The 21203-nt window shown below is 42.0% G+C and overlaps 1 protein-coding gene across 3 annotated transcripts in view; it reads right to left on the reverse strand.

Annotated features, from left to right (window-relative positions):
• AOAH (acyloxyacyl hydrolase) overlaps window positions 1-21203 on the reverse strand; it is a 167599-nt gene that overhangs the window by 22187 nt on the left and 124209 nt on the right. For all 3 annotated transcript variants that reach the window (XM_060632886.3, XM_060632887.3, XM_060632884.3), the window contains exons 15-17: window positions 11567-11603; window positions 10755-10829; window positions 2870-3042 (exon numbers count right to left, since the gene is read on the reverse strand). In XM_060632886.3, coding sequence (XP_060488869.1) covers window positions 2870-3042; window positions 10755-10829; window positions 11567-11603 — 285 coding nt within the window. The remainder of the gene's footprint in view (window positions 1-2869; window positions 3043-10754; window positions 10830-11566; window positions 11604-21203) is intronic.

Consider the following 21203-nt stretch of genomic DNA (forward strand, 5'->3'; position numbering starts at 1 on the left):
CATGTCTGGTGGGAGTAAAGGTCCAAAGATTAGATTTGAAGCCAGGCAGAACTGGGACATAGGGTGATAGCCCTCCCCTCAAGCCTCTCATCTTATGTGAGTTATGTGCCAGCTCAAGGAGAAATGGGGAAGCTGGGTAAATCCCACCTACTTTCCTGGGCTGTCTAGGAAGGACACTGATGCTTCGTTGAGGAATTTATAATTTATTTCCCATGGCAACCAGGCAGCAGGGATAATTTAAGATATGAATAATAACTTAAAAACATTAAACAAATTTTAGAGGGTTTCAACTTTCTTCCTAATTGGATTTTTTTTTTCCAAAACCAGGGTTGTTTATATATAACAAATTTGTTCTACCTTTTCCTTCTTCCTCTTTTGTACTGTGAAATGCTAGTGCCTGATTAGTGGCTAGAGAAAGGCCATTTGAGAACAGGGCAAAACCTAAATAAAACAGGGTTTCTCAACCTTGGCACTATTGACATTTTTAGTTGTGGGTGGTTTTCCTGTGCATTGTAGCATGTTTGGGAACATCCCTGGATTCTACTCTTTAGATGTTAGTAGCGTCCCCTCTCCAGTTGTGATAATGAGTAGGATGGGTAAGTTGTCCCTAGATGAGAACCACTGGCCTAGGGACTCCACCAAAGTGATTGATAAGTCCCCCAAGTCAACTTCTTTCCTTCCCTTGTTCCCTTCCAAATTGCATGGTGTCATTATTGCATACTGTGGTTGAGTGAAGTGAATTATGTGTCATATATGAGAGAATTTATGGAGTTGTCTAACCGGAGTTCATGGGAAGAAAATGGAATTTGAAGTCAGAAAACCCAAAGTCAAGTCACCGTTGATGTGATAGAGTAAATTGGAAGCACATATCCCCTGCCCTCAACTCTTCTTCCCCAGGCATTTCTTAGTATGGGAGAAATCTAGGAATCTGAAAACATCTGTTAAGGGAACTGAAATTTTCAACCCCAATGACTCAAAGAGACATTCTCGGCCCAAATAGTTGTCCTTGGCATGTTCAAGGCAGCCCAGAATGGAGTTAAGCTCTCTGGGTAAACATGTTACTATCTCTAAGGGTCAGCATGAAAGCTGTGGGAACAGAAGGAATATGTTTTCCTCGTTGGAGCCTGGACAGTGTTTTTCTTGGATGAAAATGACATTTGGGGCACACTTGATAATTGAAGAGCAAAATGACTTCAGTCTTATTGGTGGGAATCCTAGAAAATGGGTATTTATTGTTGTCCCCCTGGTGACGGGACCAGACTCCTTTGACAAGTGGTTAGAGGGAAACTGCTCATTTTGTGTGTGAGGAGGGGTGGAACTTTCTGAGGGAGGTGGTTGTGAGGGGTTGGCTTAAGCAAGGACTACAGGAGGAGGAGGAGGAGAAGATACTGGAAAGATACAGAGAAGTTATTAATACAAGGGAAAGCTCTCCACCTCCACCCTCTAAGGTGGGCACTGAGGAAGGAGTTTCAGGTTTTTCCCTTTAAATTGCTCGTCTGACTCATTAGAAACTGCTTGGACCTCCAGAACACTTTAGTAGGAGTTGGTCTAAAGAGGAGGCTATGGCAATACCAGGGAAGGGGCAGACCTTTTAATGAGAGATTGGCACAGGTGTTGTTGACGTGGGGCTGAGGGGAGGGTACACAGGCCCCTTGTTGTAGGTGCCTGTCAGAGAGGACTGAGGCCAGCACTTCCCATCCCCCTTCCCTACTTAATTTTCTCTAATAACACTTATCATCCTCTGACATGCTCCCACTGGAATATAAGCCTATTGGTTTTGATTACTGTGTTCACTGTTAGTTATGCAGTGCCCAGAACAGTGCCTGGCATATAATAAATATTTCTTGAAAGGACTTTCTCCCCCCAAACACCGAGAGAGCCCTGCTATACCCACGTTACATATACAATAAGCTATGCAACATTTGGCAAGGTGCCTGCCTCTCTGAGCCTTAGGTTTTTCATCTATAAAATGGAATTAATGAAAACATCTTACAGGATTGTTTTAAGGATCAGCATGTCAGCCCTTCCTGATGTGAATTACTACTACTTTTACACTGTGTATAAAGCGTATGAGGGGCGCCTGGGTGGCGCAGTCGGTTAAGCGTCCGGCTTCAGCCAGGTCACGATCTCGCGGTCCGTGAGTTCGAGCCCCGCGTCAGGCTCTGGGCTGATGGCTCGGAGCCTGGAGCCTGTTTCCGATTCTGTGTCTCCCTCTCTCTCTGACCCTCCCCCGTTTATGCTCTGTCTCTCTCTGTCCCAAAAATAAAAAATAAAAAATAAAAAATAAAAAAAAAAAAAAAAAAAGCGTATGGGCGCTAGAGATGCTATTGGAAGTTTCTGGAGATCTTTAAAGCGTTTTAGAGCCAAGGATTCCGAGTGAGTGTGGGAGCAGGAAGCAAGGCCGCTGGAAGATGTGTTGCGTAGAATTTTAACTGTCCACCAGAGTCCACAGAATTTGTTAGAATTCTGGCCACCAGGGGGCACTCACCATTGAGATTTGGAGAAATCCTTCTCTTCCATAAGAGCTTTATCCGCTCATTCTAGATTTCACTTTTTGTTAAAGGAGTTTCTTGACTTAAACTCTTACCTTTCAATTTGTCCTAATTCTACATTAAAGATTTCTGCCCTTTCTGTCTTTGGATCCGGTTCTGCTCACCTTTAGATACTGACCTTTATATCCACACCTCAGGGCTCTTGTCCTTACCTGTTCTGACGTGTGCACTGTGGTGGCATTTTAGGTGTATTCCTATATGGTTCGGACCACATATATCTGAACTATGTATAGCTAACATTGTTAGTTAGTAAACTAACTATATATAACTAACATTGTTAGTTAGTACAATTAGTAAAAGTATCTTCAAACTAATACCGAGAGGATAATATCTGTTGTGCAAATTATCCCAGAGAAACGTTCCATTTGGTAAGCCGTATAAAATAACATGGCTGCCATTTGGCAGGTGGGAATTTAGATACTTCAGAGTCTTCATGACACTGGAGTATAATTTCTTAGGAGTAGTCATTTCTGGGACTGGGTCAGCTTTCCTGTTGGTGAAAGAAACAGAAAATATTTTAGTAGATAAGGATAAATGTGTACACATACATGATCCCCCCTGGCCTCCTCCCCATGCCCCATACATACAATGTAGTAGCTATTGGTGCTATTTGCAAAATACTTTGGGCTTCCTGACTCTCTTGTGGTTGGGTGGGCCATGTGACTGGTTTAGCCTATCAGACTGTGAGCAGAAGTGTCATACGTCACAGTTGGTGATATGAGAGCCACTAAAATGCTCTTTGCCATGAGTCTGCACTATGTTCCATATAGCAGCTGCTTCACTAATCTGTGTCCTAGAATAGAGCCCCATGGTGATCCCTGGTGGACAGTGGAGTATGAGTAAATGTTTTTTGCTTTACGCGACTAGGATTTGAGGCTGTTTGTTCCTGAAGCATGAGCTTACCTATCCTGACTGATATACACAGTTAATGGAATCATAGGAGTCTGGTATTATTATTTGTTTGACCCTTTGAATTCTGTAACTTCGTCTTTAAACTCTTCACATATATCACAGTTTGGAAAATACAACCTCTCTGAGAAACAAAATGACATTATGTATCCACACAACATCCTTCCTTTCTACATTGAATGTGAACATACACACATTTAGGAATATATCAAGTTTGAATTAAGGTACTAACTTGCATTATCCTGGGAGTAGATTATAGAATTCTCTAAGATTTTCATCTACTCTTTAGGGTTAAAACTGCCTTTTGTTAACCTAAATGGAATAATAAGTTGTTTTCTATTTTGAGCCCTTAAAATTCCAAAGTTACATAATAATGATCTTATAGTGGTTTGAGTGGTGTCCCTCAGAATGTGATCTTATTTGGAAATAAGGTTTTTGCAGATATTAAGATGATGTCAAACTGGGTTAGAATGGGCCCTCAATCCAAAGACAAGTGTCTTTATAAGAAGAGAAGGTGTTACACAGACACACAGGGAAGAAGGCCATGTGAAGCTGGAAGCAGAAACTGGAATTATGTTGCCACAAAACACAAGGAAGGATTTTCCCTTAGACCCTTCAGAAAGAGCATGACCCTCCTGAGACCTTGATTTTGGACTTCTAGTCCCTAGAACTGTGAGAGTTGTTTGAAGTCACGGAGTTTGTGGTATTTTGTTATGGCATCCCTTGGGAACTTAATACAGATTCCAAACCAGGCAAAGGAAGTCTATTACTCACAGGCTGGACTCAAGGCATGAGTGACATGGAAGGAAGGGACAGAAAGAAGCCCTGGGTAGATCCACTTTAAAAACTTTTTTTTTCTTTTTTAAGGTTTTAAGTAATCTCTCCACCCAAAGTGGGGCTTGTACTTACAACCTCCTGAGATCAAGAATCACAAGTTCTACCTAAAGAGCCAGCCTGGCACCCTTCCACTGTTACCAGTTTTAAGGGAGCTTCTAAATGACATCGGAAATGTACCAACATCTCAAGTTGGCTTAACTTTTGACCTTGAAATTTATAGTAACATTTCCACAAATGTGCAAAGATGTACATATAAGTATTGCAACATTGTGTGAAATAGTGTAAAGTTAGAAAATGCTAAAAAGCCTGGCTACATAAATTATAGTACACTCATGAAGTAGAATGGGATACAGCCAGTAAAAATAATGAAGTAACTAGATACAGGTGATGGTTACACAACACTTTGAATTACTAAATGCCACGGAATTGTTCACTTTAATTTAATTTTTTAAAATTTGCATCCAAATTAGCATATAGTGCAACAATGATTTCAGGAGATTACTTAATGCCCCTTACCAATTTAGCCCATCCCCCCTCCCACAACCCCCAGAATTGTTCACTTTAAAAAGGTTAATTTTATATTATGTAAATTTCACCTCAATAAAATAAAATTTTTTTAAAATAATGAAGTAATCTGTAGGTGTTAGCATGGAAAAGTATTGTTGATTGAAAAGAACAAATTATAGAGTAGTAAGCATAATATTATTTCATTTCAATGAGCATTAATCAGTCTGTAAATTAGAATTTGCATAGACAAAATCTGGATGCAAATACGTTGAACTGTTTCCATTGGTTAGCTTGGAGCAAGGTGGTGGGGTGGTTGGTAGGCAGTGATGTTGGGGAAACTCACTTCCTATGCCCTGTATTATTTGAACTTTTCATAACAGATGTTATTTTGTAATCAGAAAAATAACAACAATAAAACAGATTCTCATATTATTTTTATTCTTTCTAAAGTAAGGGGGGGAAACTGGACTCTACCTAAATTTTAATGGGAGGAGCAGAAAGCATTGTAATTTTACGTCATTCCCCCCCCCCCCCCCCAACCTAGTTCACTTAGTCAAATAAAATCACTTTTTAAATTGCTGCTATCCAGAAGGGACAGGTTGATCCTGGATGCGAGGTTCACTTTGGCTAATTTGTGACAAGCAATATATACCCATACAGAGGAAAAGGCAGAGAAAGTCTGATTTAGGGCTTGTGGGTAGGGTGTTAGTTGTGGATTATACACATGCTTCTACACTACATATCAGGTTTCTTAGACCCCCTCTCCCCCGCCAAATAAAAGAAAAAGAAAAGAAAAGAAAGAAAGAAGAAAGAAGGAAAGAAAACGTTGTCCTATTTTACCCTAGCATATAGAACAGACTGCTAAATTCATGTTTTTTTACCTTGGGAAAAAATATACTACTTTATGAGTAAAAATCTTCCTAATTTGCATATAAAGCTCTCATAAGGATTTGACAATAGGTTGCTTACCTACCAAGCGCAGAAGGCTGGGTAGGGGTTTTGGCTTGACTTGCATATGTGTAGAAGTGCTAGAAGGATCTCCGTTTGTGAAGGGGATTTAGGCTGCCTTGTGGGTTTGCTCAATGCAGGAGGACCCACCCAGAGTAACTGGTTTTATTTCACTGTGTGTGTTGAATGTGACAGTGAGGATGAAAGGGAAGCAAGCTGGGTGTCTATACCCTATGTTCAATCACCAGTGAGGGTACCACATACTGCTTATTAACTTTTGCCTTGGTACCTCAGTTTTTTGTTTTTTTTTTTTTTCCTGCTGATACACTAGCACTTTGGCACAAAGCAATTATGCTGGGCTATGGCTCTCCACTCACATAAAGCCAAGATGAGTTAAGATGGAGAAAAGTCTCCCAAACTCCCTATTTAATGATTATTTTTTGGCTAGAGACACAGCCCTGATGATAACAAAGAATCTGAGCTAATTTGTGCTTTTGCACCAGCACCCCATAACTGAACCAAGCATTACCCAAATGACTAATTACTTAGTGAAATCAAAATGGAAGCCTTGGTGTTGCTGATGGAACATTCTCCAGTCATCTTTGCTCCATCATGTACAGCACATGGATATGTGCATTGTCAATCAAACCCTTCGATGTGCATAGCAAAATTACCTGATTTTTAAAAAATTTTTCTTAATGTTTATTTATTTTTGAGAGGGGGGAGGGGGAGGGGCAGAGAGAGAGGGAGACAGAATCTGAAGCAGGCTCTAGGTACTGAGCTGTCAGCACAGAGCCTGACGTGGGGCTCAAACCCACAAACTGTGAGATCATGACCTGTGCAGAAATCAGATGCTTAACAGACTGAGCCACCCAGGTGCCCCCAAATTAACTGATTCTTAAAAAAAATTTTTTTAAGTAAGCTCTAGGCCCCATGTGGGGCTTGAACTCATGACCCTAAAATCAAGAGTCACATATTCTACCCACTAAGCCAGATAGGGACCCCAAAATTAATGGATTCTCAGTTCAGGCAGGGGCACATGGGTCTAAGTGATAGGTGGTGGGTCACTTCTTCTGGATGCCATAGAAGGTGCCTTCTGACTCTGTCCCTGAAAAATCCTCAATGCCATTTTGGTCTGGGTACTGTTTCTCCTCCAGTGGTTTTTGAGGAGAATTAGCATTAGCGTTTTGGAGACCACAGTTCCAGTGGTTTGGGAAACATCTCTTAGGCCTTCTCTGATGTCCACCAAAGGTTGAATGGGCTGAACTGCAAGCATCTAACCCTCTTCAACCCACGTTTTCTGGAGCCTGTGTGGGGTCCACTCTGCCAGCCTGGATTTGCCTGCACACCCCAGCGCCCTGCACCCCTTCTCACTCACTGATGAGCTCCTGCCAGTCACCCAGACGGAGAGGTGAGGGGTTAGGGGAGCTGAGCTCACAGAGGGAAAGCCTGGGACATGTGAGGCTTCCACCAGGGAAAATGATGAAAGAGCAGCCGGCGCCCTCGGCTGTGCTTTCAAAGGTCAGGAACACACGGCAGGGGAAAGACAAAGAGGCTCACCTCCTGGGTGGCTCAGAGCCTGTCCTTGTCCTAATGAATTGCGTCTGATCATGAAAATAAGCCCCGTGACTTGGGTGCAGGGCCGGCTGTGATCTTTTCATTACCCTGGCAGCTATTCCAGCCAGATTTCATCTGGCCGATGCCAGAGAGATGTGCCTCCTCCTAAGGATGAAGGCAAACAGCCTCTGTGGAAAATAGTTCCCAGAACCTGAGCGAAAGCCCAGAGGCTTGTCATGACTGAGTGCTCAGACCTCATGCACAGCTAGCATTTGAGCTTCTAAGCGGCCAGGCAATATAGTCAGCCCTTTCTGCAGGCCAGCCAGTTGTAATCACATCTCTGGCCTCACACTCAACCCCCCTCTAAGAGGCGTCTTGCCGCAGACTGGGAAGGAGATGGGAACGCACTGGGCCCGCACTACCTCATGCCTAGAGATCCTGGGTCCCTGGAAGTGGGTGTGCCTTGGAGCATGCTGGCTGCTTGGGAACCTCCTTAGCCTTTCCATGGCCACCCATGCCTCAACTGAGGAGGCCAGGAGATAGAAATGCTCTGAGCATTTCTTTCCCTGCTGGTTTTCCTACCATTTGACTGGATAGAATGGATTGTTTCCCTCTCCTTGGGGAGCACATTGGTACCTATCAGCACATTGACTGGTTTCTTCTTAATGCAGTGCTGATCATCTGCCCTAGGTGACATCAGAAACACTGACATTGCAGACAAAAAAATAATGCTTGGGGGCAGGGGAGGCAGACAACCTGTCATAGGGGGGTTCTGGTTCTTTCCATTAGGTGAAAAACGTACAATTAATTATTTCTAGGTCCACTATAAAGAAAAATGGACCATGTCAATCGATGTGGATAGTCCTGGATGTTTTCATAATTCTATCACATTGCTGACAATTGCAATGTTCTTGTCAGGGATGTCATGTTGGGATGGGGGTGGAGGAAGGGTTTATGATTTGAGGCCCTTAAGGACATTCCCATTTCCCATGCTGCCCCTGCAAGGTTCTGCTGCTGTAGCTCACTCAAATCTTCCCTATTTCCAGGAATTTTTCTCCTTCTGTATCACTGACCTTCCATAGCTTTTAAGGGCAGTGACAGGAAAGGCCAGGGGAAGCTGGGTTAGCTTTGGCCAAATTGACTACAATCACAATGAGAAAGCTGGATGTGTCTATGTTACCTTTCTTCTTAAATTCCAGATACTAAAAGCTGTCTTCCAATCCTGGCCTTCATTCATTTAGCAAGTATTCATTGAGTAACTGCATGAGTTGAGTGAATTGAGAAAGAAGCGTATAGCTACATTATTTCAGTATATGCTAGCTAGCATCCTCATGTAAAAAAAAAAAAAAAAAAAAAAAAGAAAAGAGAAAAGTCAAGCAAATATCCCCAAACTTGTTCCAGGACGGACTTATTATGCAACTCATTGCTAGCTTGAGCTTTTTATGAAATTGCTTTGCTCATTTTGGTTTGTCTACTCCACCTTGACGTTCTGGCAGATGGGGAGGTATAGCTGCCATCTGCCTTTATTTTTCTAACCCCACCACAGGACATTGCAAAGTGGGCACCACAGGGACATCCCACACTGCCAACACTGTTCTTTCACCCAAATGCTTGCTGCTTATCTGCCCAGATCCCTGGCGGGGGGAGCGGCTGGCACAGGTCTCTGGCTGATGTCTGCCTTGCCCTTTGGCTCTTTGGAAAAGGAAAAGCAGGACTGGGCTGGAAGGGCCTCTGAGTAAGCAGGTTCTGTTGCAAAAGTGCAGTTTCAGGGGTTTGGACTCTTGGAGTCAAAGCTGCTTTCCACAGGTGTTCTTTACTCAGTATCACTGGTTTGCTCTCTATCCCCCCCAGGGGAATATGATCCAGAGGCTAGCAGGGCACTGGCTGATCTGACATGGGTTCAGTCTGTGTGGTGATAGGACTGGGGTTCCTGAAGCTCAGTGCTTCTCCTTCTAGAAGTTCCTTGTGATCAGGCACTGTGGCCTGTTTGCCATAATGCCCCAGAGCCTGGCACAGCATTTGGCACATCATAGGTCGTTAATATATACTTTTCAAAAAGCGACTGTCTCAAAGAAAGCAAATAAGGCAAGTGTGGATTGTGGAAAGAGCACAGAACTGAGTCAGAGAACCTGGTCTGCATCTCAAACTTGCTACTCATTCAGTATTAGTGAGTTCCTTCACCTTGCCGAAACTGTTTCCTCATCTGTAAATTGGGGACAATCATACTTTTGTCTTAAGGCTGCTGTGGGGATGAGATAATATAGAGTGGTGCAGCTCTTGGCTCATGGAAAGTTTTGTGGGTGTTTGTTATTTACCCAGAGAGTTCCATGTGGCTCATCACAGAGGTTGGGACTTTGGTCCCCAGTGTGTTGCTTTGGGAGTCTTGGGGTTCTGGGGAGGGTGGTAAACCAGCCCAAGGTGTGCCAAAGCAGGGTCTGGCACTCCATATCTTTGCAGGACAACATGGTATCTCTTGGCCTGAACTCACTTCACTAATTAAGTTTACAGCTCCTTCACTGTGAGAGTTCCAGGGCTCTCACAACTTGTGGAGTTATTGGTGAGGGCAAACACATTTTCATAATATTGAACTGGGTCTTTAACACAGACTTAGAAAGCTTGGTGAGTGAAAGCAAAGGGTGGGCAGTGAGTAGAATGACCTATTTCTAGTACCACTTGGCTTGGAGGCCAGATCTGCCATTAATCAATTAATCAAGCAAGTCACATAATGTCTCTTGGCTCTGCTTTTCTGTTTTCTAAAATGGTGGGTGGGTGGGTGGCTACTGGGGAGTTGTTCTAGATCTGATCTCACCTTTTTTTTTTCTTTTTGGCCACAATCACAGGACAGATGGCATTCACATGTGCAGCATATTCTTAGGGGTACACACAATTTTTGAAAAACCTTCCAAAATGGTGTGGGGGAACTAAGACATTCAACACTTTGAAATCACTACTGATATTAGCAGTTTAGCAAAACTGCTTTCTTACTGTGGGCCATGGGCATACATAAAATTGGCCATAAATGATACACAGTCCTTTTGCAAATGCTCTAAGCCTATGCTGTCTCTGCCATGAGTACCTATATCAGAATATAAGTGAGGAAGCTATTCTTATGGGGTAGCAGAAATTCAGCCTTATTTTATTTAAAAGGCCGTTATATTCAGTTTGGATTCTTGGCTAGTAGCAGCATCTATCTTGTGCTACAATTGAGAACTTGTAGCATGGCATACCCATTTGTTGTGAGTTGGAACAGAGAATTAATGGATCAGATCTTTTTAAAAGGGCCTTTCAGCTTTACAGGTTGGTTCCGTTGATTTCACATATGTCTGGGACTTGCTAAGACAGAGAAATTCAACTCAACAGCAGGTACTGGGACACAGTAGAGTGCAGTGGACGACAAGGAATCCAGAGTCCAAGAATTTAAAACTTTTTTTCTCCATAACTCACCCATTGCAGACATCATTTCCAATCATGGCGTATATAATGATGGCTGGATGATCCAACAGTGGGTCCCTGGACAAACTGAGAAACATAGATGGGATATGAATGGCAAACACTCAGAAGCTGTGCTTTGGAACTGATGTCACAGCCTGGATCTGTGAAAGGATCTTTGCGTGCCCCCCCTTTTGGATAACATTTTGCTATTTTTCTTTCATTCCAGTACCACCATTCTCTTTCCCTCTTCTTGTGTATAATCTGTAACCCACCTCCCCATTAGGGAAAGACCACAGAAGTAAACAGAATTGAGAAGAGTGGATTGAAGTCTCCAGTAGGCACACGTGATGCCATCTTTTTAGGACCTTTCCCAGCGTTTTTCATCAAGTGTTACTTGGTTACTTCTGTCCAGATTTGTAGGACATCCCAACATCTGTGTATTGAACTTCAAATTCAAGGTTTTCTCAAGCTTTCTCTCTGGGAACCCAGGGCCTTGCTTCTGAATTTTAAGCTCAACATGAGCACATAAAGCAAGAAAATGAAATACATTTTTTTGGTCTTTTGTTCAGCAACTTTGGCCAGACCTAAATTTGATCCCCTTTGTATGCGTTTTTTATGATTCTTCTTAAAGAACATATGCAAATTAATCACTTCCTATGCCCACGGGTCCAAGAAGTGATAATGTCCCAATGTTTGGGAGTGTCTAGTAAGGTACTGGTACTCAGTACAAGTGATTACAGGGTAGCCACAGAGGGTTTTCATTCTTTGTTTTTAAATCAGAAACCCAATCTAAAAACAACTTCTTATATCCCACTTTCACTTACCTTTCTATAAATCTGTCCAGGTTTTGGGAAGATGCACCTGAATAATTAAAAGACAATAATTAAAGGTAGTGAGCTCAATTCAACACGAGTGGGATGATAGTCTGATTGACTGAAATCATGGAAGAAGCATCACTGTGCAACCAGACATTGTCTGCACCATCACACAGATGGGAAAGCTTCATTCTCCTTAAAGAGTTTTCTGTTTATGTGGCATTATATTAACATGATCCTAAATTCTTTGGATTTCCAAGTCTCAAGATATTTCCTAAGCATGAATGAGTAAGCTTTCTAGTAGATGTGAGAACATGATATACATCTATCACCAAAGAGAAACTACTCCAAAGATCGTTAGGTGAGGAATGAGAAGAAGTAAAAAAGGATTCTTTGAGAACTAGCCATCTCCTTAGAAAGCCCCAGTTAATCACCTGCTGGGATCCCTGCTCACTCCTGAGGCTCCTCCTGGCTGGCTGGTCTGTTCAAGGTTCAGAATGTACAGCTGATATATTTAAACTCCTGTGATGAATGACCACCCTCCCCCTCTCCTTGCTACCACCTGTAATGTATCTCTTATGTGAAAATTATATTTATTGGATACTCATTTTATTTTTTTTTAAATTTTTTTTTTCAACGTTTTTTATTTATTTTTGGGACAGAGAGAGACAGAGCATGAACGGGGGAGGGGCAGAGAGAGAGGGAGACACACAGAATTGGAAACAGGCTCCAGGCTCCGAGCCATCAGCCCAGAGCCTGACGCGGGGCTCGAACTCACAGACCGCGAGATCGTGACCTGGCTGAAGTCGGACGCTTAACCGACTGCGCCACCCAGGCGCCCCTGGATACTCATTTTATTGTGGACACACTGTTAGGTACTTATATAATTAGTTCATTTACACCTTGGCACAACTGTGTGAGGTAGGTATAGTAGCATTCCCATTTTACAGATGAGAAAAGTGAGGCTTACTTAAGTGAATTGCCTAAAGCCACACAACTAATAATATGGAGAGCTGCTTAAACCCAGTCCCTTCTGTCTGTAATGCTGAGCTCTGGCACTGCTCCTTTAGGTTGGGAGTCTAGAAAGAGTGAACCCATATAGGTTTATTGCTAGTTTGTCCCTTGGAGGCTGGCCGGCAGTAACAAGTAATCATCAGCTGGGTGACAAGGGACGAGGAAGATTCTCCTATAATTTCCAGCCTTAGAAGCCTGGGGACAGGTGCATCTTATGACAGAGTCAGTGAGTGTTCTTAGAGATCTGCAAAGAGAAAAGGAGAGTGCACAGCCATGAAGGCCATGATGGCCCGTGTTTCCCTGAATCAGTGTGACCACAAAGTGACTGCCTCTTCTTCAAGTGCAGTAGAATCAAGCTATATGGGCAGTGCTCATGTTCCCTTGGTTGACTCAGGAATGTCAGCACATTAAATGGATGTTGCTTTATTTCCCTTTTTTTTTGTGGTAAATATACAACCCATAAACTTCACCATTTTAACTTTTTTGAGCATCCAAGTGGCTTTAAGTATATTCACATTATTATGCAACCATCAGCATTATCCATCTCCAGAACTTTTCCAGCATCCCAAATTGAAGACTTCTACTCATTAAGGAATAACTAGGTCCCTCATATAGGTGGAATCATAATATATTTGTCTCTTTGTGCCTGGCTTATTTCATTTACCATAATGTTTTCATAGTTCATTTGTAACATGTGTTAGTATATCCACTTTTTTAAAGGCTGAATAAGTTTCCATTGTATGGATCTATACATTCATCCGTTGATAGGTACTTGGTTTGTTTCTACCTTTTGACTATTGTGAATGATGCTGCTATGAACATTGGTGTGCAAGTATCTGTTTAGGTTCCTGCTTTCAATTCTTTTAGGTATATACCTAATTGAAATTGCTGGACCATATGGCAATGCTATGCTTAATTTTTTTTTTTGAGGAACTGTCATACTGTTTTTTTATTCCCTTTATGTTAGTGAGGCAGGGTACATTTGATATGAACACAAACATAGAAATTAAGAGCAGTCAATTCATCTCGGCATGCATGCATCCATTTACCCTCTCCATTGGTTTGCTGAACACCTACCATGTGCCTGACATACAGTAGGGAGTTGACAAATGGGTTGGATGCAGACTCTATGTCTGAGGAGCAGCATTTAAAGGGGGTAAACACATAACTGAGTGCTGGTGAAAGTTTTAATGCCCATCCAAACCCAACGAGAATGTGCCAGATTTTACAACACTGAGTCCTAAATGTACAGACTCAAAGACTTTCTGGGTGTTAGAGGGCTCCCATCGTTCTCAAGAGGAAAGAGAAGGAGGGCAGCCATTGCCTGCTGACATATCCCATGGTGTCTCACTCATCTCATTGGCTGGCCTTTCATTCAGTTCCAGCCCCATGACTCTCAACTTCCCATTTTCAATAGGATAACAATCAAGAGGTGTTTAATTCTCACTCTTTGATTTTTCTTTTAATGAGAAATGAAAACTAATGAAAGCTCAAGCCATGAGTGGGAAAAAAATTAAAGGACCAGGTCAGGCCAATAATTTTCCTCATTATCCAGACTGCAGCTGGGAATTTGAGGTGCTGAGCACCCAGAGAGCTGGAGGGAAATGAAAATGAAAACCTGTCATGGCTTGCCACATGGGCCGCCCCCTCCCAGTGCCCACACCACCCACATCCCTTTGCTGCTCAGGACAAGGATGGCAGGCCAATTGCAACTGGGTGTGGCGAATTTCAAAACAACAATCACAAACTTCCACTCAAGGGGAGAGAACATGCCTACTCTTCTTTACTCAAATGTTAAGGGTTTTTTTTTCTGCTGAATATTTATAATATGAGCACAGAATTTTCTGTGCTCCAGAGTTGTTGTGCCTTCCATGATTTATATTTCCTTTTGGGAATCTCAGTTTTATGAAATTATGTAATTAGTTTAGGTAATTTCCACATCATTCTCTCTTCTTAATTCCCTTTTCCTGTTGTCCTGCTACCCTTTTTAAGCCCCATCAACATTTGCTATCTCTCTCCCTCCCAAGCCCTCTTGTCTTCCTCCTCTTGTATATAGACTTCTTCTCAGCTGCTGATTTTACTGCTGCTGTTGTAGAAAATACTGAAGCATTTGGAACTGGAAGATGTGAGCAGGAAAGAAAGACAGCCCCTAGCCTGTGGGATGTGGCAAAACAAGGGGGACATTTGAAGAACTGTAACTACCCTTAAGAGATCCATAGTCTGGTCTCTACAATTACAGTTCAGAGAGATGGAAAAGGTGTGACTATGAAATAGGGACATTTTATTTATTCATTGAAGTGGTCCAATGGAGAATTAAAGGAATTCTTTCCCCAATTAAAGGAAGAAGGGGGTCTTTTTTGGCCATCAAAGTCTGAATTCTGGCTCATTTAGTGCCTTTTTCCCTAACATTTATTTATTTTGAGAGAGAGAGAGAGAGAGGGAGGAGGAGGGGCAGAGGAGGGAGGGAGGAAGAGAGAGAGAGAGATAGAGAGAGAGATAGAGAGAGAGAGAGAGAATATCCCAAGCAGGCTCTGCACAAATTGTGAGATCATGACTCACATTGAGCTGAATTGAGCTGAAATCAAGAGTCAGAAGCTTAACCGACTGAACCACCCAGGAACCCCTCATTCATTGCATTTTAAATGAGGAATTGTGGGGGCTCCTGGGTGGCTCAGTCGGTTAAGTGTCTGACTTCAGCTCAGGTCACGATCTCACGGTCCGTGAGTTCGAGCCCCGCATCGGGCTCTGGGCTGATGGCTCAGAGCCTGGAGCCTGCTTCCGATTCTGTGTCTCCCTCTCTCTCTGCCCCTCCCCCATTCATGCTCTGTCTCTCTCTGTCTCAAAAATAAATAAACATTAAAAAAAATTAAAAAAAATAAATGAGGAATTGTGCATTGCAAGGAGAGAAGAAGGGTTTCACATAATCTCAGCATTGGTTGTTCTCCCATAAATAAATTTCAGTGTACATTTCCACTGCTGGATCAGTGTTGACCATAGCAGCAATTCCTTCATATTCTGGGCATTCAGATCAACTGGTAAGATGCTTTTCATGGTCTTCTAAATGAGCTTGTAACTTTCTGTGCCTGGCCCAGAGCGGAAGTGCTCTGTCTCAAATTCTTCATGGGAAAAGATGAAGTTTATTTAAATACAACAGGTCTTCAGAAATTAATGCATTAATTTGATAGCACTTATGGACTACTTCCTGTGTGCCAGGCATTGCAGTAGATGCTGGGGACACATCAGTAAGTAGAATAGATACGGTCCCTATTTTTATGAAGTTTATAGTTCTGAGGCAAATAATGAACATAAAGTGTGAGGATTCAGAGAAGCCCTGAAGAAGTGTTAAGCTGTGCACTGAAAGAAAACTAGGTGTTTCCTTTCTTGATGTTCGAAGACAATAACTTGTTAATTAATTTCTGATAAAATATTTGATGCTTTTTTATACATGATGCAGAAAGAAATCCCAAGTTTAAGGCCATTTTGTTATAACTGTCTGAATAGGACAAGGGAAGATCCAGGTTTCAAGTTCTAAAGCTTATATAATTTGGGGAATCCTCTTTAAGGAAAAGGACACAAAACAGAAAAATGAGACCTGACATAAAGGGAAGCCAAAGTGGGAAGAGAGAAGGGTCTGAACCAATTGTGGTTAGATATCTTAAGTTGGAAAATTTTACAAATTCATATGGTCGCCAAGCTTGGGAGGCCCTCAAGCTAGAATATCATTAGCTTCATAACTCTGCCTCTTGATGCTCCTTAAAGGTCATGTGTGAAGTCTTGGGGCATCAGTGCCAGGTGGGACCTCCAAGAGCATATGATCAGGCAGCCCACTTTCCAGATGAGGCCCAGGGGCAGAAAGAGACTTGCTCAAGGTCCTACAGCTGGTAAGTGGTAATCCATTTCAGATGTCAATTTAACAATACACATTAGTAATGATTGAACTAGATCATTTTAGTTCCTATATGAGAATATGTGAGTTATATTATTCGTTCTTCTATGAGACCCTGTCGCTGCCAGGAGACCCCTTTCCTACTTCCTGAGTGAGAACTGAAGGTTTTTTTCTCTGTGCCTCTGTCCACGTCCGGGTTTTGGGGAGCCTTGAGACTAGGTCGGGAGATATCAGAAGACAATAAAATGCTAACCTCACTGCCGGTTTGGTGGTACTCATTCTGGTCTTCTTCTTCAATCGACCTGCTACTATTTACTTTTCAGAGTCTTCTAGCACCTGCTCCATACTTTCTGACAAGGCTTTAGAGCAGCTTTCAGGGGGGCAGGCTGGGTGGAGCGTACTTACTCTATTGTACCCAGAACCAGAAACCTAAGAAGCGTTATAGAGAGTATAAAATGTTCATGGAAAATGTGCTATCATACACAGACATAAAGTAAATCTAATAATGTTTTTTAACTTTCATTAGATTTTAAATAATGCAGATTTTGCTCGTATTTTTATAATTGAAGCATTTTGAAGAGTATGATGTATATACATCCAGTTAAAAAATCAGCCATAAGAAATTTAAATTCCTTCTTTTCTCTAAAAATGTTGCTTGCAATGAGTAGAAACATTCAGACTAATACATTGACCTTGAGCTCAAAATAGTAGGCACTTAATAATTGTTGTGACAGTTTCTGCTGGTGTTTCTACTACTGAAAATGCTTTCAAATTCACAAGTGTGGTTCTGAATTTCTGTGACAAGCTAGATAAATGATTCCCCAAAACATATATTTTTTAAAAGAATATAATAGCCTTCCCAGAATGGCTCTGATCTCCCTCATAGTCTCATAACTTGACACAGCTTCACAAGCATCCCTCAGCCACGCTGAACTTCTCTCATCCTCTTTCTCAAAGATATTTTGCCCTTGGAGCCTCTTTGCACTGAGTCACCATCTCCCTCTGCTTTTTGGATTCCTATTTTTTTTTTCCTGCAGGGAAGTCTGCTCAAACGTACCTTCTCTGTGAAGTTTTCCTCTCCTTCTCCAGGCAGAGGTAAATATCTCTCACCTCCAGAGACCTCAACCTACCTCTATTTTAGTGTCATTTCAGAAGAACACTGATTGTCTCCTTATTTGTCTCTCTTTTCCGTGTAGTTATGATCTCCTTGAAGGCAGGGGCTTTGTCTTGTCCATCTTTCTATTTCTAGCACCTATTACAATATCGGAGAGGAAACAGAGGGAGTAGTGGGGGCAAAATCAAGTGGAAAATGAGAGGATGGGAAGTAAGAGAAGACCAAAGGTAAAAGGCACATGCCAGCATGCTTCAGAGCTGATAAAAAAACATGGCAAATTCATTTAAGCTATCAACACAAGTAGCAGGGAGCTTTCCCCACAATGTCCATTATCTCAAACCCTAAACAAAAGAGATCTACTGAGGGGCCCCTGGGTGGCTTAGTCTGACTCTTGATTTCAGGTCATGATCTCACAGTTCATGGTTTTGAGCCCCATGTTGGACTCTGTGCTGACAGCACAGAGCCTGCTTGGGATTCTCTCTCTCCCTCTCTCTTTCTTGCTGACCCTCCCCCACGTGCACACTCTCTCTCAAAATAAATGTTTAAACATTTAAAAAAAGGGGGATCTATTGAAAGGAGACCCCCTAGGACTTCAGCAACCTTTGCCATTGACAATTACATAAAAAAGTAGAAGATATTTGCTTCTGAATTTGCCTTCTGTAGGTGGGCAGATTCAAGAGGTACAGGATGGAAATCTTGACCTAACAGAAGAAATGAAAACTCATTCTCTTCACATTATAATCATTGTCAGGTGCCCTGCTTCTATCTAGATGAGTTGCATGGAACAAGGAGAAGCCAGGCAGGGCTGCGTAGATAAGTGCTAAGAAATAGTTCCACTTGGATCAGAATGTCTCCACTGTTTAATGATTCTTTGAGATTGAAAGCCTTGAAAATATTAAAAATGGGAATAAATCCTGCTAACATAAGGAGGGAAATGTGCCGCTCTATACAAAGTGTATCAAATTGAAATGTTTTTAACTCAAAAGTTTCTATTAAAATCAAACAGTGTATCTTGGAGATACGTTTGGTCCTTAGAATGAATAGGAAGTTTTGATACCTTGCAGGCATTGAGCATATCTGCATTTACCTTTTAGATCAAGCAACTCAAAAACTGGTATTAAAACCTGGCTTTTTTTTTTTTTTTTTTTTTTTTTTTTGCTGTGAGCACACTGGATCATGGCTCCCAAATAGAAACATCCCAGTTGTTTTGTTATAAATAATTTCTCTCATTGCCTCCCAACATTCTGGGTTGAGATTAAAAACTTGACCCAGTGGTTGGGTTTACTAAATACTTACTGAGGGCCTACTTCTGCTTGGCAAGATAATTTCTTTGCTTCTCTCCTGTGCTCTGTGGCTTTTAAAAAATTGTTTTAAAATTTCCATTTTAAAATCATTTCCAAGAAGTTAACATAATTTTCAAAGGTTGAAATAGTTTACAAAAGTTGCAAAAATAGAACAAAGCATTTGCACATATCTTTTATCCAAACTCCCTGAAAGTGAACATCTTTCACAGTCATGGTACAGTTATCAAGATCAGGAAATTCAATACTGTTGTCAAATCTATAGGCCTATTTAAATTTCACTGATTGTCCCACTCATGGGTCAGTCCAACTCAGACCCCACACTTTCTGGGTCAGTCCAACTCAGGATCACATATTGTATTTAGTTTTATGTCAGCCCAGTCTCCTTTAACCTGGGCTAATTCTTCAAAGTTTTATGACCTTGACACTTTGGAAGGGTACTGACCAATTATTTTATAGAATGCCCTTCAATTGGGTTTGTCTTATGTTTCCTCCTAATTAAATTCAGGTTGTGCATTTTTGTCAAGAATACAATAGCAAGTGTTCAGACCGCTAGTTAAAGCCACAAAATCTGTTTTGTTAGAGAATAGAGATCATGGTGGGGGGAAGTGATAATAAAAATAATATGTTCTTGTATGTGTAACTGAATTCAGCTCTACCTGGATTAATACTCATTTCTAGTTTGTTTCTTCATCCTTCTTTTACTTTTTTTTTTCTTGCCTCTCCCTTTCTGAGAGGACCACTTTTGATAAAGAGGGAAGGCTAACAGAGTGCTGGGTCAAGGTATCTAATTCTGATGTTCAGCTGCCTCTGGGCAGGTATGGGTCATCTTGACAGTGTGACAGTGAAGTGAAGATAGTGGCTTTAGAAGCCAGAATCTGAAAGAGGGACAGCATGGCACGGTTGGGAGCAGGCATAGACACTCTCTGACATGGCTTGTACGAGACAGACACGGGTTTACACTCCACCACTGATGAGCTAATGGACTTTGGGTGAGTTATTAAACTTATCTAAGCCCCAGTTTCCTCACCTGTAAAATAGGGTTGCTTTGTGGATTAAATGGGGATAAAGTATGCAAAGTACTTAGCATAGTGTCTGGGTGAGAAAAGGTACATTTTATGAACTAAATATTTGTGTCCCTCCAAAATTCATACGTTGGAACCTAATTCCCATCATCATGGTATTTGGAGGTGGGACCTTTGAGAAGTAATTAGGTCCAAAGGATGGAGTTCTCATGAATCAAATCCGTGCCCTTTAAGAAGAGGCAGAAAGCTAGGGTGCTTTCTTTCTGCTATGTCACAAGAGGATACAAGGAGAAGTCAGCAGTTTGCAACCCGGGAGGGGGCTCTCACCCAGAACTCCCCCTGCTAGCACTCTGATCTTGAACTTCCAGACTCTAAAACTGTGAGAAATAAGTTTCTGTCATTTATAAGATAGTCTATGTTTGTTGTTGTTGTTGTTAAAGCAGTCTGAACTAAGCCTGCAGTACTTAATATCAGCTAAAATCTATAAAAGTAGTAATAACAATAGCAACCTCAAAACCTCTCCAGCTAAATCCACCCATCCTGCTAACGGATGCTCCTGGGGAATCATGCCCTGACCAATGGTCCCTCCTAGATGGTATTCCCCAGGTAGAACACATGATTAGCTGGCCAGGGCCTGAAAAGACATCGATGTATTCTTTCTGGCTTGGAGCAAGACTTGAATGGTGGTGTGTCTGTGTCCAAGGCAAGCTCCTTCCACAGTTCTTTTGCTTGTTGAGGAAGCAAGCTGCTTTCTGGCAAGTCTCTGCAAGTCTAACAGCAGGATGGATGGTTCTCTCATGTTCACTCTTATTAGAACATCCCCCAGAAGCGTCTTCTCTCCTTCTGCTTCTCACCCCGGGCCTGGTCACCTTGTAGGAGCTCTTCCCACTTTTGACTTGTTGTACATTGAAGTCCTACTTTTACTTGCACAGTCCCTGGCCACTTAAGACTTGGGAGGGGGTCCAAAGCCTCAAATGACCACAAGGGCCAGGTAGCTAAGCCCATAGTCCACCTGAAGGGCAGGCCACTACTCAGCTCCAACCAATCGTTGCCAGGCAGGGGTGTGGCTGTGTTGCCAGATTTTCATAGATAGATAAAAATGGTATTTTTATGCAAGAGCTCTTGAGTTTTAAATATGAGCAACAAATCAGATTAAAAACAAAACACTTAAACATGGAGTGACCCTGAAGATTGCTGGTCTAAAACAGTCTGATTTAGAATTTCAGAGTCATGGAGCTTGGATGGAAGTTGAGATTATCTGGTTAAAACCCTTTATTTTACACAGAGGGAAACTGAGGCTCAGAAC

This window comes from Panthera onca, chromosome A2, assembly GCF_046562875.1.
Source record: "Panthera onca isolate mPanOnc1 chromosome A2, mPanOnc1 haplotype 2, whole genome shotgun sequence".
NCBI classification, from domain to species: Eukaryota; Metazoa; Chordata; class Mammalia; order Carnivora; family Felidae; genus Panthera; species Panthera onca.